This window comes from Nyctereutes procyonoides, unplaced genomic scaffold, assembly GCF_905146905.1.
Source record: "Nyctereutes procyonoides isolate TBG_1078 unplaced genomic scaffold, NYPRO_anot_genome, whole genome shotgun sequence".
Lineage (NCBI taxonomy): Eukaryota > Metazoa > Chordata > Mammalia > Carnivora > Canidae > Nyctereutes > Nyctereutes procyonoides.
Window position 1 is genome coordinate 38771030 of NW_026575047.1, and position 13761 is coordinate 38784790.

At 51.2% G+C, this 13761-nt stretch overlaps 1 protein-coding gene across 4 annotated transcripts; it reads left to right on the forward strand.

The window, feature by feature from the left end:
- The first annotated feature begins 443 nt into the window (after positions 1-443).
- Positions 444-7114, forward strand: RCCD1 (RCC1 domain containing 1). 4 transcript variants are annotated; one of them, XM_055326267.1, is made up of 9 exons: positions 447-979; positions 1401-1550; positions 1898-2102; positions 2195-2600; positions 2713-2834; positions 4672-4770; positions 5060-5230; positions 5728-5757; positions 6270-7114. In XM_055326267.1, exons 3-9 carry the CDS (start codon positions 1928-1930, stop codon positions 6419-6421), a joined length of 1155 nt encoding a protein of 384 aa, XP_055182242.1. In that variant the 5' UTR covers positions 447-979; positions 1401-1550; positions 1898-1927; the 3' UTR covers positions 6422-7114. The 4 variants fall into 4 exon arrangements, with proteins under 4 accessions (XP_055182245.1, XP_055182244.1, XP_055182243.1 ...); XM_055326269.1 differs by having other exon boundaries at positions 445-1550; positions 2195-2577; positions 5064-5230; XM_055326268.1 differs by lacking the exon at positions 1401-1550 and having other exon boundaries at positions 446-979.
- Positions 7115-13761: the final 6647 nt, after the last annotated feature.

Here is a 13761-nt window from a genome sequence, read left to right on the forward strand (position 1 = left end):
GCCTTTTTTTTTTAAGATTTTATTTGGGAGAGCGAGCACAAGCAGGGGCACTGGCGGAGAGGGAGTAGCAGGCTCCCCGCCCTGCAGGGAGCCCGATGCGGGGCTTGATATCCGGGACCTGGGTTCATGACCTGGGCGGAAGGCCGGCTCCCAAGGGGCTGGGCCTCCCCGGCGCCCCTACTTTCATCTTCATATGAGAGTTCCCAGTGGCCTCCACTCAGGCGGTGCCCTGCGTTTGAGGCTGGTGTGCCAGGGCTTTCCCTTCCCTCACGGAAAGCCTCCGTAGCGCAGCCAGGCGAGAGCGCGAGCTCCCCCACCGCCCAGGGCCGGGGCCGGGAGGCGGGCCTTCGCTCGCGGAGCCCAGGTCGAAGTTCATTGGCTCGCGGGCACGCGTGACAGGTCCCGAGCCAATGGAAGGCCAGACTCGCCGACCGGCCCGCCTAGCACGGCGGCTTCCGGTTGGGCATCGGCCCCCAGTGTGGGTCGTGAGCTGCGGCCGTCGCGGGCTGCGGGGGACGGCGGGGTGCTCGTCTCTCCGCAGTCGCTCCTCGCCAGCCGTGCGGCTCGGATTCCAACCCAAGCTCCGCGGCCACGTCCGGTCCAAGCCCTGCTTCGGGCCCGCGCCCACCGGAGGTTACCTCACGGCCGAGGCTGCAGCGGCCCAGCCCACGCCCCGGGGCCGGCTCGACTGAGCTCGGGCGGGAGAGGCCGCGGCGGAGCTGCGGGCACCCTGCTGAGCACGGCCCTGCGCCCCCCCCCCCCGCCCCGAGCGGTGACGTCACCGCCCTCGCGGGCGATTGGCCCAGGGCGGGCCGCAGCAGCAAATGGGCGCCTGGCACCCGGCGCGGCTCTGCAAATCTTTACTCCGCGGCGGCCTCCCGCCGATTCCTGGGCCGCTGCTCCGCGTCCCCGCTTTTCCTCCTTCGTGACTACCCGTCTGGAGCAGCTGCCCGAGGAGGGTAGAGGGCACAGGGTCAAGGTCAGAGGGCCCCTGGGGTTGGGACCCGACGCGAAAGGGGTTAGGAGCCCAGATCTCGGTCACGGCTCCTTGGCCGCAGGAGGGACCCCGTGTCTGACTTCAAAGCCGGACGCTGCACGGAGAAAGCGGCGTTGCTTTTGTAGCCACTGGGCTGTGCATTTGTCTCCCCATTTATGTGTGAGCCCCGGGGGGACAGACGGTACGGCATCGACAAATGCTTGTAGAACGAATCGATGATTAGGTGAGGTCCCTTGAAAACCAGTAAGTCCCATCGGACTTTTAAAAATCAACTCTAGGTGCTGGCTTTCACAAGGCAGCACTCACCTCGCGCCTCTCGCGCTGTGCGCCGGTGTGTGAACCGTCTGCTTCCCTCTGCTGCACGCGGTTCTACAGAGTAGACGGCCCCCTCCCCTCTCCCCAGCCTTTGCAGCACTGAACGACGTGAACAGGACTCAGAGCTTAAGTGACCGGACCAAGGACACAGGCACCACCACCTGCAGAGGCAAAAACGTGGACCCCGCCCGGCCCCTGGCTCCCAAACGCTCTGCTTTGCGCGGGAGGGAAGAGCACTGTACGTGGAGTCGGTGGCCCAGATTTCAGCCCCCCGCCCCTCTTGGACCTAAGTAGTGTGATGGCATAAGGGTTACTTTCTCTGGGAGTGCTCTCTGCCAAATGGGGGTAATCCCGGTTCCCCAGATGACCTGAGATAACGTGCCTGACACGGGGAGCTGGAGGGGCTCAAATCCTAGGACGGCGGCTGAGGGCAGGGCGGCTTACCCAGCCGGCGCCTCCTCTGTGGACCAAGGAGCTTGCCTGAGTCCGAGGGAGGACGGGGCAGATGCCCCCGTTTAGGCAGCCCAGACTCGTCCTGAGTCTGGTGGGATGCCTAACCCTGCCCCCGCCCCCCGCCCCGTTCAGGTGGCAGCCAGCAGAGCGCGCGGCCCGGGCATGGCCGAGGAGCGCCGCGGGTCCTGGTTCGGCTTCGGTTTCTGCGGCTTCGGGCAGGCGCCGGGCTCCGGGCGCGGGCGCCAAGTGCTCAGCCCCGAGCCGCTGCAGACCCCCGGCTCCGGCGCCGACGTCCGCCGCGTGAGTGCCAGTTGGAGCTACACCGCCCTCGTGACCCGTGAGCGCCCCCCTCCGGCCCTCCTCCGCCCCGGGCCCCGCGTGCCAGGCGCGCCCGCTCCCCAGCCCGCTCTCCGCCCCCCCGCCCCGCAGGTGGAGGCCAGGTCCGGCTGTCGGGCGCGGCGGGCGGCGCGGCGGGCGGCTGCAGTGACGCGTGGGCCTCGGAGACGCTCCTCGTGGTGCTGCGCGCGGGGCCGGGGCGCGGGGCCGGGCCGGAGCTGCAGGCCTGGGCGCCGGCTTCGGCGATGCGCGGGGAGCCCCTGTGGGCCCGCGCCCTGGGGCCGGAGGCCGAGGCGGAAGACGCGGCGCGCGGCGAGCCCCCGGCGGGCGCGCTGCCCCTGCTGCCCCTGCTGCCCGGCGCGCGCGCCTACGTGAGCCCGCGGCCGCCCTTCTGCCGCGCTCTGGCCCCGGAGCTGCGGGCGCGCCGGCTGGAGCTGGGCGCCGAGCACGCGCTGCTGCTGGACGAGGCGGGCCAGGTGTTCTCCTGGGGCCAGGGCAGGTGAGGGGGTGGGGAGGGCTGGGGCCGGCCGGTAACGTGGCGCCGAGGGGGCGGGCGAGAGGACCGCCCGGGGGAGGCCGGAGGGAGACGTGCTGGGGCCTCCCTCGCTCAGGCACGGACAGCTGGGCCACGGGAGTCTGGAGGCCGAGCCGGAGCCGAGGCTGCTGGAGGCGCTGCAGGGCCTCCCCGTGGCGGAGGTGGCCGCCGGCGGCTGGCACTCGGTGTGTGTGAGCGGTGAGTGATCGCGTGCCCCTGCGGACAAACCCTTGGCCTCCTAGGCCCCAAGCCTCCTCCCTTCTCCCCTCCTGGTGGCAGGGAGCCTAGCCGGGCCTCCTTCCAGGTTCACCTCACGTCAACCAGCCCGGCCGGTACCCACTCCCACGGCACTTCGCTGTCTGCCGTCTTCCGCCGAGGGCTCCCTACTGTCCCACCCTCGGCCTCCAGCCCAGGCTCTAAAACACTCCGCAAGGGCGCTTGAAGGGGTGAGGGCAGCTGAGCCCAGGAGAACCGAGAAGAAAGGGTGCAGTGGGGCAGGTGGCAGGGACGTGTGGCTCACACAGGACACTCAGCTGCCGCAGGAGGGGGCTGGTGGTGAGGGTGAGCCCGGAATGCCGACCTTCACTTGGCATCTAGTCACCAGTCCCCACAGGCCACCCAGCTGCGGCTGCTTCCAGTCTGCTGGCTGGGGCTGGGGCTGGGAGCAGAGGGTCTTCGGAGGGCCTGTGGCTGGGGCTCTGGCTGCCACTTCTATGCCGCAAGGGGGGAGGTGGGGGGGCAGCTTTATAAACAGGTGTGCCTGCACCACCCCCACCCCCCAGCCTCCGTATTGGACCTGGGTTGGCAGCCAGACTTGAAAACCACAGGGAGGAAAGGGAGGAGAAGGTTAAAGAGAGCCAGATGGGAAGTCTCACACTCGAGGTTGGAAGAAATGTGAAGTCTTAAGTTTGCTGTAGTGTTTGGAGCACAGACGTTTCAGAGCAGACTCTTAAGGTTCAAATCCTCACTTGGCCCCTCAGGTTGGACCAAGCATGTAACCTCCCCGGTGCCTCCTGTTTTCTCATGAGTAAAACAACCTCCCACAACCCTCTGTAGGGTTCTTCGGAGAATTAAATGATTTTATTTGAAAAGTGCTTAAAACACAGGCATAAAGTAAACACTTGATAAAAAGTAGTTACTGTCATTAGTGAATTTTTGCGTGAGAACCGTTGCTCCAACCAACAAAATGTAGTGTTGTGCAAGGCAAGGAAGCTGAGAGCTGCTAGAAGGGGCCTTCAAATGGACCAGTGAGGGATCCTGAGGAAAGGGGTGTCGTGGGCTCAGTGGGCTTGAAAGGGAGGCCTTTAGGAACTTCTGGGGGTACATTTCTGAAGTGTGTGGTGGGTGTGCCGTGAAAGGGAAGTTGATGCAAAACGCTCTCCAAAGGAGCTGGAGACAAATACAAAAACCACATGTAGCCTGACACCTGTGCCTGCACCTCCCTCCCTCAGACCTGCCTTTATAGTCCTGTAGGCTGGGAGTCCTTGGGGCAGGAGGTGGGGGGGGGGGGTAGTAACCACGCAGGAGGAGAATGGGAGCAGTTCTGTGTCACTCCCATCTCCTGATCCCAGGATCTTATGCCCTGAGGATGCTAAGGGCTATTATGTGTGTGGTTTTTAAAAAAGGAGGTATGTCTGGGGGTTGTTCTTTCTTCATTCAGTCTCTGACTGAAGAAGGCTTCATTCAGGTCTCAGAGCTGTGGTCATGGCAGGTTTGTCCAAGATGGTGTTAGGCCGGTTCACTCGTGGGAGGTGGGGAGGGGGCAATTTATCCACAGAAGGAAAAAGTGAAACTGGAGGGGAAGGTCCGAGAAATTTGGTTTAAAAAAGAGGATGACGGAAGGCACTGGAGGGAAAAGGGAACCTATGAGACAAGAAAGCTGCGGGGGCCTGCGGCCACTGACCTGGACAGAGCGGGCATTAGTTGTCCCTAGGGAGCTAGTGGGTCTACGGGCCTTTGGATGGATCCAGGGGCTTAGGACAGTGGGGGTGCTGTTCATGGTCTGTTTAATGGGTCCCTTTTCTCTTTTTTTCAGAGACTGGGGATATTTATATCTGGGGCTGGAACGAATCAGGGCAGCTGGCCCTGCCCTCCAGGAGCCTGGCAGAGGATACAAAGACGATTCCGAGGGAAGGTGAGAGGCAGTTCTACACGTGTTTCTGCCCTTCCTGACTCCTGGCCATATGATGGCCTGAGACCTTATAGTGCTTTGAAGGGGCGTGTGACATCTTTGGGACCCCAGGACCCACCGCAGCACTCTGGGCTGTGGGGATGGATGGGAGTACGGCAGGGCTGATGCCGGTGGGAAGTGTCATCTTGGACTGGACACCACTGTTGTGCGGGATGAGTTACTGTGTGGCTAAGGTGTTGGCCGGGGCTCCGTGTTACCAGTCACTGTCATCCTCACTACTGCTTCTCTGAAGCCAGTGGACTGAACGAAGATGGCTCTGAAGTGAAGAGAACAGCCAGGGGTGAGGATGGAGCCCCGGCCCCCTTCATAGCCATCCAGCCCTTCCCAGCTTTACTGGATCTTCCCCTGGGCGCAGATGCAGTCAAGGCCAGCTGTGGATCCCGGCACACAGCGGTGGTAACCGGTGAGTGGGGCCAGGCGGGCTGGCTCACTATGGAGCAGGAGTCCCTTCACCCCATTCCTGGGCTGGTGCTGCAGAGAAGAGTGTGATTACCTTAAAAAGTTCTTTTGTGACTTTGACAAGTATAAGCAGCCGCCTCCCTCAGCCGCCTCCCTCAGCCCAGCCCCAGTGGGGCTCTCACAGTAGCTCCCTAGCTGTTAGGCCCTGAAGGTCTCTCCTGCAGGGAGGCTAGTATTTGCTTCTTCTGATGCCGGGGCCTGCCCAGTCCAGCTTCTCAGACTCCCGAACTTGGTAGCTGGGAGATGCAGGCCAATCAGTTGGCATACAGGAAGGTCAACTTTCTGCATCTGGATCCTTTACCCGGATGTGATCAGTTGTTAGACAGTATGTGGTGCTGAGCCAGCAGGGCTCAGGACACTTAAAAGGTGCTGGCTATGGGTTATGGCAGGCCTGCTAGACAAACGCCTTATGACAGCCCCTTCCTGTCCTTCTGGTTTTAGGAACTGGGGAGCTCTACACCTGGGGTTGGGGTAAGTAGAAGGTTTGCTTGTATGATGCTCAGACCTGGAGAGGAAGGGGCCTGGTGGAAGCTGGGGCCTGGGTCTGACCACTGGCAAGTCTGGGACGGAAATGCTGTGTATTCCCTTGTCTAGAACAGATCTAAGTACACCAAAGGTCAGCAACCACACAGGAGAGAAATAGATACTACTACTTCCCATTTATCTTTCTAAAAAATTGTCTTAAGGGAATAATAAGGCAGCATTTATGACACATCTGTTGGTCTGGCACTGGGTAGAAAAAAAATCTCTGAGTGTCTGGAATTAGGAGCAGAGAACCTGTAAGAGTATCTTGCCTGGAGTGGGTGGTGGCATTTGCCTCCATGAGGACTCGGTGGTGCTGGTCTCCTGAGTTTCCAGAGCAGACACTAGCAGAGGGGTGGCTTAAGCCCTGCACTTTGGTTGATGGGCTGAATTTCCTTCCTGGAGGGGAGAAGCTCCCGGGGCCTTTGGGGAGGATGGCCAAGGGGCTTGTTTCACTTTAGGTAAATATGGACAGCTTGGCCACAAGGACACAACAAGCTTGGATCGGCCCTGCCGTGTGGAATACTTTGTAGACAAGCAACTCCAAGTAAGGGCTGTGAGCTGTGGGCCCTGGAACACCTACGTGTATGCTGTGGAGAAAGAGGGGAGCTGACTTCTACAGCTAGGGCGTAACACAAATGTATAATACAGTAACTTAAACATTTAACACCAGTGACACTCCCACCCCAGCCAAGGAAACCACTGAGAGCACCCCAGTGGCCATGCATTTGCCCCTCCCAATCACAGCCCTCTTGCCTCACCTTAGAGGTGCATCTTCATCTTCAGTTCTGTCTTCCTGTTGAAGCTTTGGAAGGGAAGGCCCAAGGCCAGCCCTGCAGACATAGTGAAATCCGAACCTCTGGGTGGGGGGCCCAGATGAGGGTAGGTTTTAAATCACCCCTCCCAACCCAAGGTAATTGAGGTCATGCCAAGATTGGGGACCAGCAGGGGTCATCGTTGTCATCCTTCCTTACCTATTTTCACTTGGAATTTTATCACCCTTGTATGCATCCGTATTCAGTAGACTTTAGTTTGCTTTCAACTTTATGTAAATGGCATCATTCTGTTTATGCTCCTTTGTGGCACTTTTTCATTCAGCACTATATGATCCACTTATGCTGTGCCCTGCAGTTCATTCATTTTTACTTAATGCAATATTCAGTGGTGTGAATATACCTCATTATATGTTATTTTTTTGATGGTCATTTTTTCTGGAGTTAAAATATACATAACAATGTACCATCTTAACCATTCTTAAGTATGTATATCAGTAGTATCAAATAAATTTACATTGTTGTACAGCCAACACTCCCATTGACCCCTGTAATAATTCTTTTTTTTTTTTTTTTTAGTTTACTTATTCATGAAAGAGAGAGAGAGAGAGAGAGAGGCAGTGACACAGGCAGAGGGAGAAGCAGGCCCCATGCAGGGAGCCTGATGCTGGATACAATCCCGGGACTCCTGGATCAGGCCTTGGGCTGAAGGCAGGCGCTAAACCGCTGAGCCACCCAGGCGTCTTAAGGGAATTCATCTTGTAAAACTTTCTGTTAGGAGCACCTGGGTGGCTCAGTTGGTGAAGCATGTGCCATCAATTCAGGTCATGATCCTGAGATCGAGCCCACATCAGGCTCCCTGCTATCGGGGGTCCTGTTTCTCCCTCTCTCTCTATTCCACCTGCCCTGGCTTGTACTCTTGCTCACTCTCTGTCAAATAAAAACAAAACAAAACTTTTTACATGTTAAACAGTAACTCCCCAATCCCCCTGGCCACCAGCGTCATACCTTCCAACTTTCTGATTTTGACTACTCTGAGTGCCTCATATAAGTGGAGTCAAACATGATCTTTTTGTCAGTAGCTTAGTTACTTAGCATGATGTCCTCAAGGTTCATCTATGTTGTAGCAGATTGCAGAATTTCCTTCCTTTTCAGGCCTGAATAATATTCATTGCATACACTTACCACATTTTGTTTATCCACTCATCAGTTGATGGATGCATGTGATGAAGTTTTGAAATACAGGTGAGGTTTGGTGGGGTGAGGTCCGGAGCCAACAACCAACAAAGAATTCTTGAGACGTCTTTGGTGCAAAATGGTGGTTTTATTAAAGCATGGGGACAGGACCCATGAACAGGAAGAGCTGCTGCCCCAGGCCTGTGGGAGTTGGGAGGGGTTTGGGGATAGGTACTCTCTAAGGAATTTTGGAAGCAAAGTTTCCAGGACCTTGAGGAGGTTAGCTCTTGTTGGGGCAAGGTCACTTTTACCATCTAATAAAACCTGAGTCATGAGACCCTTCAGATGTGTATCCGTGAGCCATATGCTTGGGGGATGATCGCCAACAAGTATCTTGGGGGGTAGAGATAAAGGAAATTTCTAAAGGAATTTTTATATGTTAAAGTAGACTTAGAGGATCCTGGGAGTCAGGCTGAGATTGCCTTTTGCTCTTAGCAAAGTATTAACATTGAGGCATTTGAGTCCATAGAGTAGAGGAATGTCCCTCTGTCTGTTTCAAGGACTTGTCAATGTGCTGCCCCAGGCTTGTGCTTTGTCCTCAGCTATCCCTGTGTTCCCCCATCACTGGATTGCTTCCATGTTTTAGCTACTGTGAATAATGCTGCTGTGAACATAGGGCAGATATTTCTTTGAGACCCTGTTTCCAGTTCTTTTGGGTATATACTCAGAAGTGGAATTTCTGGCTCATGGTAATTCTAGTTTTAATTTTTCAATGAGCCTACCTACTGTATTCCACAGAGGCTGTATCATTTTTAATTCCTACAACAGTGTATAAGTTTCCAATTTTCCCACATCCTTCCCCAACACTTGTTTTCGGTTTTTCTCAATAATCACCATCCTAATCTAATGGTTGTAAGGTGCTATCTCATTTTGGTATTGATTTGCATTTACCTAATGATTAGTGATGTCAGGCGCCTTTTTATGTGCTGATTGGCCATTCATAGATCTTTGGAAAAATGCCTGTTCAAATCCTTTGGCTGTTTTTGAATTGAGTTATCTGGTTTTTGTTGTTGAGGTTTTTTTATTTTTATTATTTTTTTAAGATTTTATTTATTCATTCATTCATAGAGACACAGGCAGAGGGAAAAGCAGGCACCATGCAGGGAGCCCTATGTGGGACTCAATCCCAGGACTCCAGGATCACGCCCTGGGCTGCAGGCGGCGCTAAACCGCTGCGCCACCGGGGCTGCCCTGTTGTTGAGTTTTAGGAGTTCCCTGTGTTCTGGATATTAATTCATCATATAGATGACCTGGAAATATTTTCTCCCATGGATTGCCTTTTTATTCTGTTGATAGCATCTCTTAATGTAAAAAGCCAAAACAGAACAAAAACTTAATTTTCATCAAGTCCAACTTGTTTTTCTTTTGTTGCATGTGCCTTCGGTGTTCTATTAAAGAAATCATTGCCAAATCCAACGTCATCCTAAGGCTTTTGTCCTGTTTTCTTCCAGGAGTTTTATTGTTTTGGGTCCTTGATCCATTTTGAGTTAGTTTACATATATATTAGGTAAGGGTCCAATTTTGTTCTTTTTGGTGTGATTATCCAGTTTTCCCCCGTACCATTTGTTGAAAAGACTGTTCTTTTTCTATTGAATGGTATTGACACCCTTATCACGAATCATTTGACCCATATATGCAAGAGTTTACTTCTGTGCTCTCTATTCTGTTCCATCTGTCTATAGTCTTTTTTTTTTCTCCCCAAAGATTTTATTTATTCATGAGAGACATACACAGAGAGAGGCAGAGACACAGGCAGAGGGAGAGAGAGGGAGCCTGATGTGGGACTTGATCCCAGGTCTCTAGGATCACACCCCAGGCCGAAGGCGGCACTAAGCCACTGGGCCACCGGGGCTGCCCTCTATAGTCTGTTCTTAATGCCCATTCCATACTGTTTTGATTACTGAAGCTTGGTGTAGTAGGTTTTGAAATCAGGAAGTGTGAGTCCTCTAGTTTTTTCTTTTTCAAGAATGTTTTGGCTATTTGAGGTCCCTTGAGATTGCATAACAATTTTAGGATGGGTTTTTCTATTTCTGCAATAAAGTCACTGGGATTTGGTAGGGATTGTATTGAATCATGGATCACTGTGGGTAGTATTGATAATCTTGTTCCAATCCATGAACATAGGATATATTTCCATTTATTTGTGTCATCTTTGCAGCATTTTGTAGTTTTCATTGTACAAGTCTTTCACCTCCTCGGTTAATTCCTAAGTATTTTATTCTTTCTGACTTTGTTGTAAACATAATTGTTTTTATAATTTCCTTTTCAGATTGTTTGCATATAGAAATGCATTTGATTTTTGTGTACTGACTTTGTATCCTGCTACTTTGCTGAGTTCATGTACTCCAAGTTTCTTTGTGGATTCCAGGATTTTCTATATATTAAGATATTATCTGGGGATCCCTGGGTGGCTCAGCGGTTTAGCGCCTGCCTTTGGCCCAGGGCCTGATCCTGGAGTCCCAGGATCAAGTCCCACGTTGGGCTCCTGGCATGGAGCCTGCTTCTCCCTCCTCCTGTGTCTCTGCCTCTCTCTCTGTCTCAAACAAATAAATAAATAAATATTCTTAAAAAAAAAAAGATATCTGACAATTTTACTTTTCTTCCATTTTGGATGCCTTTTATTTTTATTGCTGAATGGCTCGGACTACAACTTCCACTACTGTGTTAAGTAGAAGTGGTAAAAGTGGGTATCCTTGTCTTGTTCCTGATCTTAGAGGAAAGTCAGTCTTTCATCAGTATTATGTTTGCTGTGGATTTTTCATATACTGTTTTTATTAGGTGGAAGTAGTTTCCTTCTTTTCCTATTTTATTGAGTGTTTTTTATAATGAAAGGGTCTTAAATTTTGTCAGATGATTTCTCTGCATTATCATGTGGGTTTTTTTTTTTTCATTTTGTTCATGTGGTATATTAATTACCTCTATCATTCTGACATTCCAAGAATAAATCTCACTTGGATATGGTAATTTTTTTTTTAGATTTTATTTATTCATGAGACAGAGAGAGGCAGAGAATTAGGCAAAGTGAGAAGCAGGCTCCATGCAGGGAGCCCGATGTGGGACACGATCCTGGGACTCTAGGATCACACTCCAAGCCAAAGGCAGAGGCCCAATTACTGAGCCACACAGGTGTCCCTATGTGTGTAATCCTTTTGAAATGCTGCTCAATTCTGTTTGCTTCTAGTTTGCTGAGGATTTTTACATCCATGTTCAAAAGGGATATCAGTCTGTAGTTATCTTGTAATATCTTTGTCTAGCTTCATAGAATAAGTTAGGAAGCATTCCCCCCTCTTCAATTTTTTGGAAAAGTTTGAGAAGTATTGTAGTAGTTCTTTAAATGTTTGGTAGAGGCATCTGTGGCTCATAGGTTAAGCATCTGCCTGTGACTTGTCATGATCCCTAAGTCCTGGGATTGAGCTTCCTGTTCAGCAGGGAGCCTGCTTTTCCCTCCCCCTCGGTCTGTCCCCCTGCTCGACCTGCTCGTGTGCTTTCTCAAATAATCTTAAAATTAAAGATGTTTAAATGTTTCGTAGAATTCACCAGTGAAGCCTGGACTTTTGTCAGGTGATTTTTGATTACTGATTTAATACGAATCTTTCTTTGTGATTCTGTTTCTAGGAATTTTTTTTTTTTTAAGATTTTATTCATGAGAGACACAGGCAGAGGGAGAAGCAGGCTCCATGCAGGAAGCCTGATGCAGGGCTTGATCCCAGACCCTGTGATCACGCACTGAGTTGAAGGCAGATGCCCAACTGCTGAGCCACCCGGGCTGCCCTATAATTACATCTTTATACAATGTGTGCCCCAGAACAACGCATTAGTCTCCCAAATCATGTAGAAAACAAGATTTGGAGTTACAAACTAAAGGTAGTGAAACTACCTTTTACATTAATAGTTGTTTTCTTTGCACTAGTCTCTTAAATCACACAGCAAAAAGTAGTTACAGGCTAATTGTACAATATGACCTTTTATAATTGCCTATGTATTTACCTTTAAGTCTTTATTTCTCCATATGGCTAGCTTCAAGTTAATTAATCTTGTTGAGGATGCCTGCCTTGTGATGATTCAATTCTCTCTCGCTTTTACATTTTGCTCTTTATTTTTAAAGATTTATTTGTTCATGATGCAGAGAGGCAGAGACACAGGCAGAGGGAGAAGCAGGACCCATGCCAGGAGCCCGACGTGGGACTCGATCCCAGGTCTCCAGGGTCAGGCCCTAGGCTGAAGGTGGCACTAAACCGCTGAGCCACCCGGGCTGCCCTCTTTTGCTTTTTTTAAATTCCACATGAATGAAATTTGATGGAGACTTGGGCTGTTTCCATAATTGGCTATTGTAAATAATGCTGCTATACGCAGGGGTGCATGTATCCCTTGAAATTATAGTGTTTTTACTTTTGAGCAAATTCATTTTTAAAAAAATATTTTGAGGTAGAGAATGAGCTAGGTGAGGGGCAGAAGGAGAAGCAGACTCTCCACTTAGCAAGGGGCCCAATGCAAGACTCGATCCCAGCATCCTGGGACTGATCATGACCTGAGCCCAAGGTAGACATTTCACTGACTGAGCCACCCAGGTGCCCCTTCCTCCATTATTTCTTCAAATACTCTTTGCCCCTTTCTCTCTCCTCTTTCCGGGTCTCCCATGATGTTCATATTGGTCCTGGTTATGATGTCCTGGAGGCCTATTAGGCTCTGTTCACTTTTGCACTTTTTTGGTTTTTTTTTTTTTTTCTTTCTATTTCTCAGCCTCAGTAACCCCCACTGTTCTTTCTTCAGTATCTGATTCTTTCCTCTGTCTGCTTAAGTCTGCCTCTGAAGCCCTCTGGTGAAGTTCTGAGTTATTGGACTTCACAGCTCCATAAGTTTTTTGGTTTCTTTTCAGGTTTTCCACCTCCGTAATGATAACTGTTTTGTTCACACGTTTTCTTGAATTTCTCCACACCTTTAGCTCTTTAAGTACCTATAAGGCCATTGTTCTAAAGCCTTTGTCAGACATGCCTGCCATTAAGTCTTTTCAAGAACAGATCCTTTATTTTTGGGATGCCTGGGTGGCTCAGTGGTTGGGTGCCTCCCTTCAGCTCAGGACATGATCCTGGAATCCCGGGATCGAGTCTCACATCGGGCTCCCTACAGGGAGCCTGCTTCTCCCCTCTCTCTGCCTGGGTCTCTGCTTCTGTGTGTCTCTGATGAATAAATAAAATCTTAAAAAAAAAGAAAGGAATAAATCTGACAAAGTCTTTCTTTCTAAGAGGGCCCATGAGTGGCTCAGTCAGTTAAGTGTCTGCCTTTGGCTCAGGTCATTGTCCCAGGATCCTGGGATAGAGCCCCACATCAGGCTCCCTGCTCAGTGGGGAGCCTGCTGTTGCTTCTGCCTGCTGCTCCCCTTACTGTGCTCCTTCGGTCAAATAAAATCTTGAAACAAAATAAATCTGGCAAAGATGTACAAAAGATCTGTATATGTGGACCTATAAAATACTGGCAAAAAAAAGACAGATTATAATCTACAGATTCAATAATCGTAGATTTTCTGTAGAAACTGGCAAGCTAATTCTGAAATTCACATGAAGATACAAAGGACTGGGCACCTGGGTGGCTTAGTTGGTGAAGCGTCTGCCTTCGGCTGGAGTCATAATCCTGGGGTCCTGGGATAGAGCCTGGCATCTGGCAGCATTGGGCTCCCTGCTAAGCGGAGAGTCTGCTTTTCCCTCTGCCCCTTCCCCTGTTCATGTTCTCTCTCAAACAAAGAAAATGCAAAGGACCTAGAACAGCCAAAGTAACTTTTAAAGTATAAATGGCTAGCTGGCTCAATAGGTAGAACATGCAACTCAGGGGTCCTGAGTTCAAACCCCACACGGGGTGAGCCTACTTAAATGATTTAAAAAAAAAAAGTCATAAAATTGCAATCAGGTGTTAACCAAGAATTAATAGTAAATCTTCAATAATCAAGACC

What these genes read in the sequence shown, in the direction of transcription:
- RCCD1 (XM_055326268.1), top strand. Translation starts at nt 1,928, where the DNA reads ATGGCCGAGGAGCGCCGCGGGTCCTGGTTCGGCTTCGGTTTCTGCGGC. An exon ending in GCACTCGGTGTGTGTGAGCG is followed by an intron (nt 2,835 to 4,671) that starts GTGAGTGATCGC and finishes TCTTTTTTTCAG; the next exon opens with AGACTGGGGATATTTATATC. An exon ending in GCACACAGCGGTGGTAACCG is followed by an intron (nt 5,231 to 5,727) that starts GTGAGTGGGGCC and finishes TTCTGGTTTTAG; the next exon opens with GAACTGGGGAGCTCTACACC.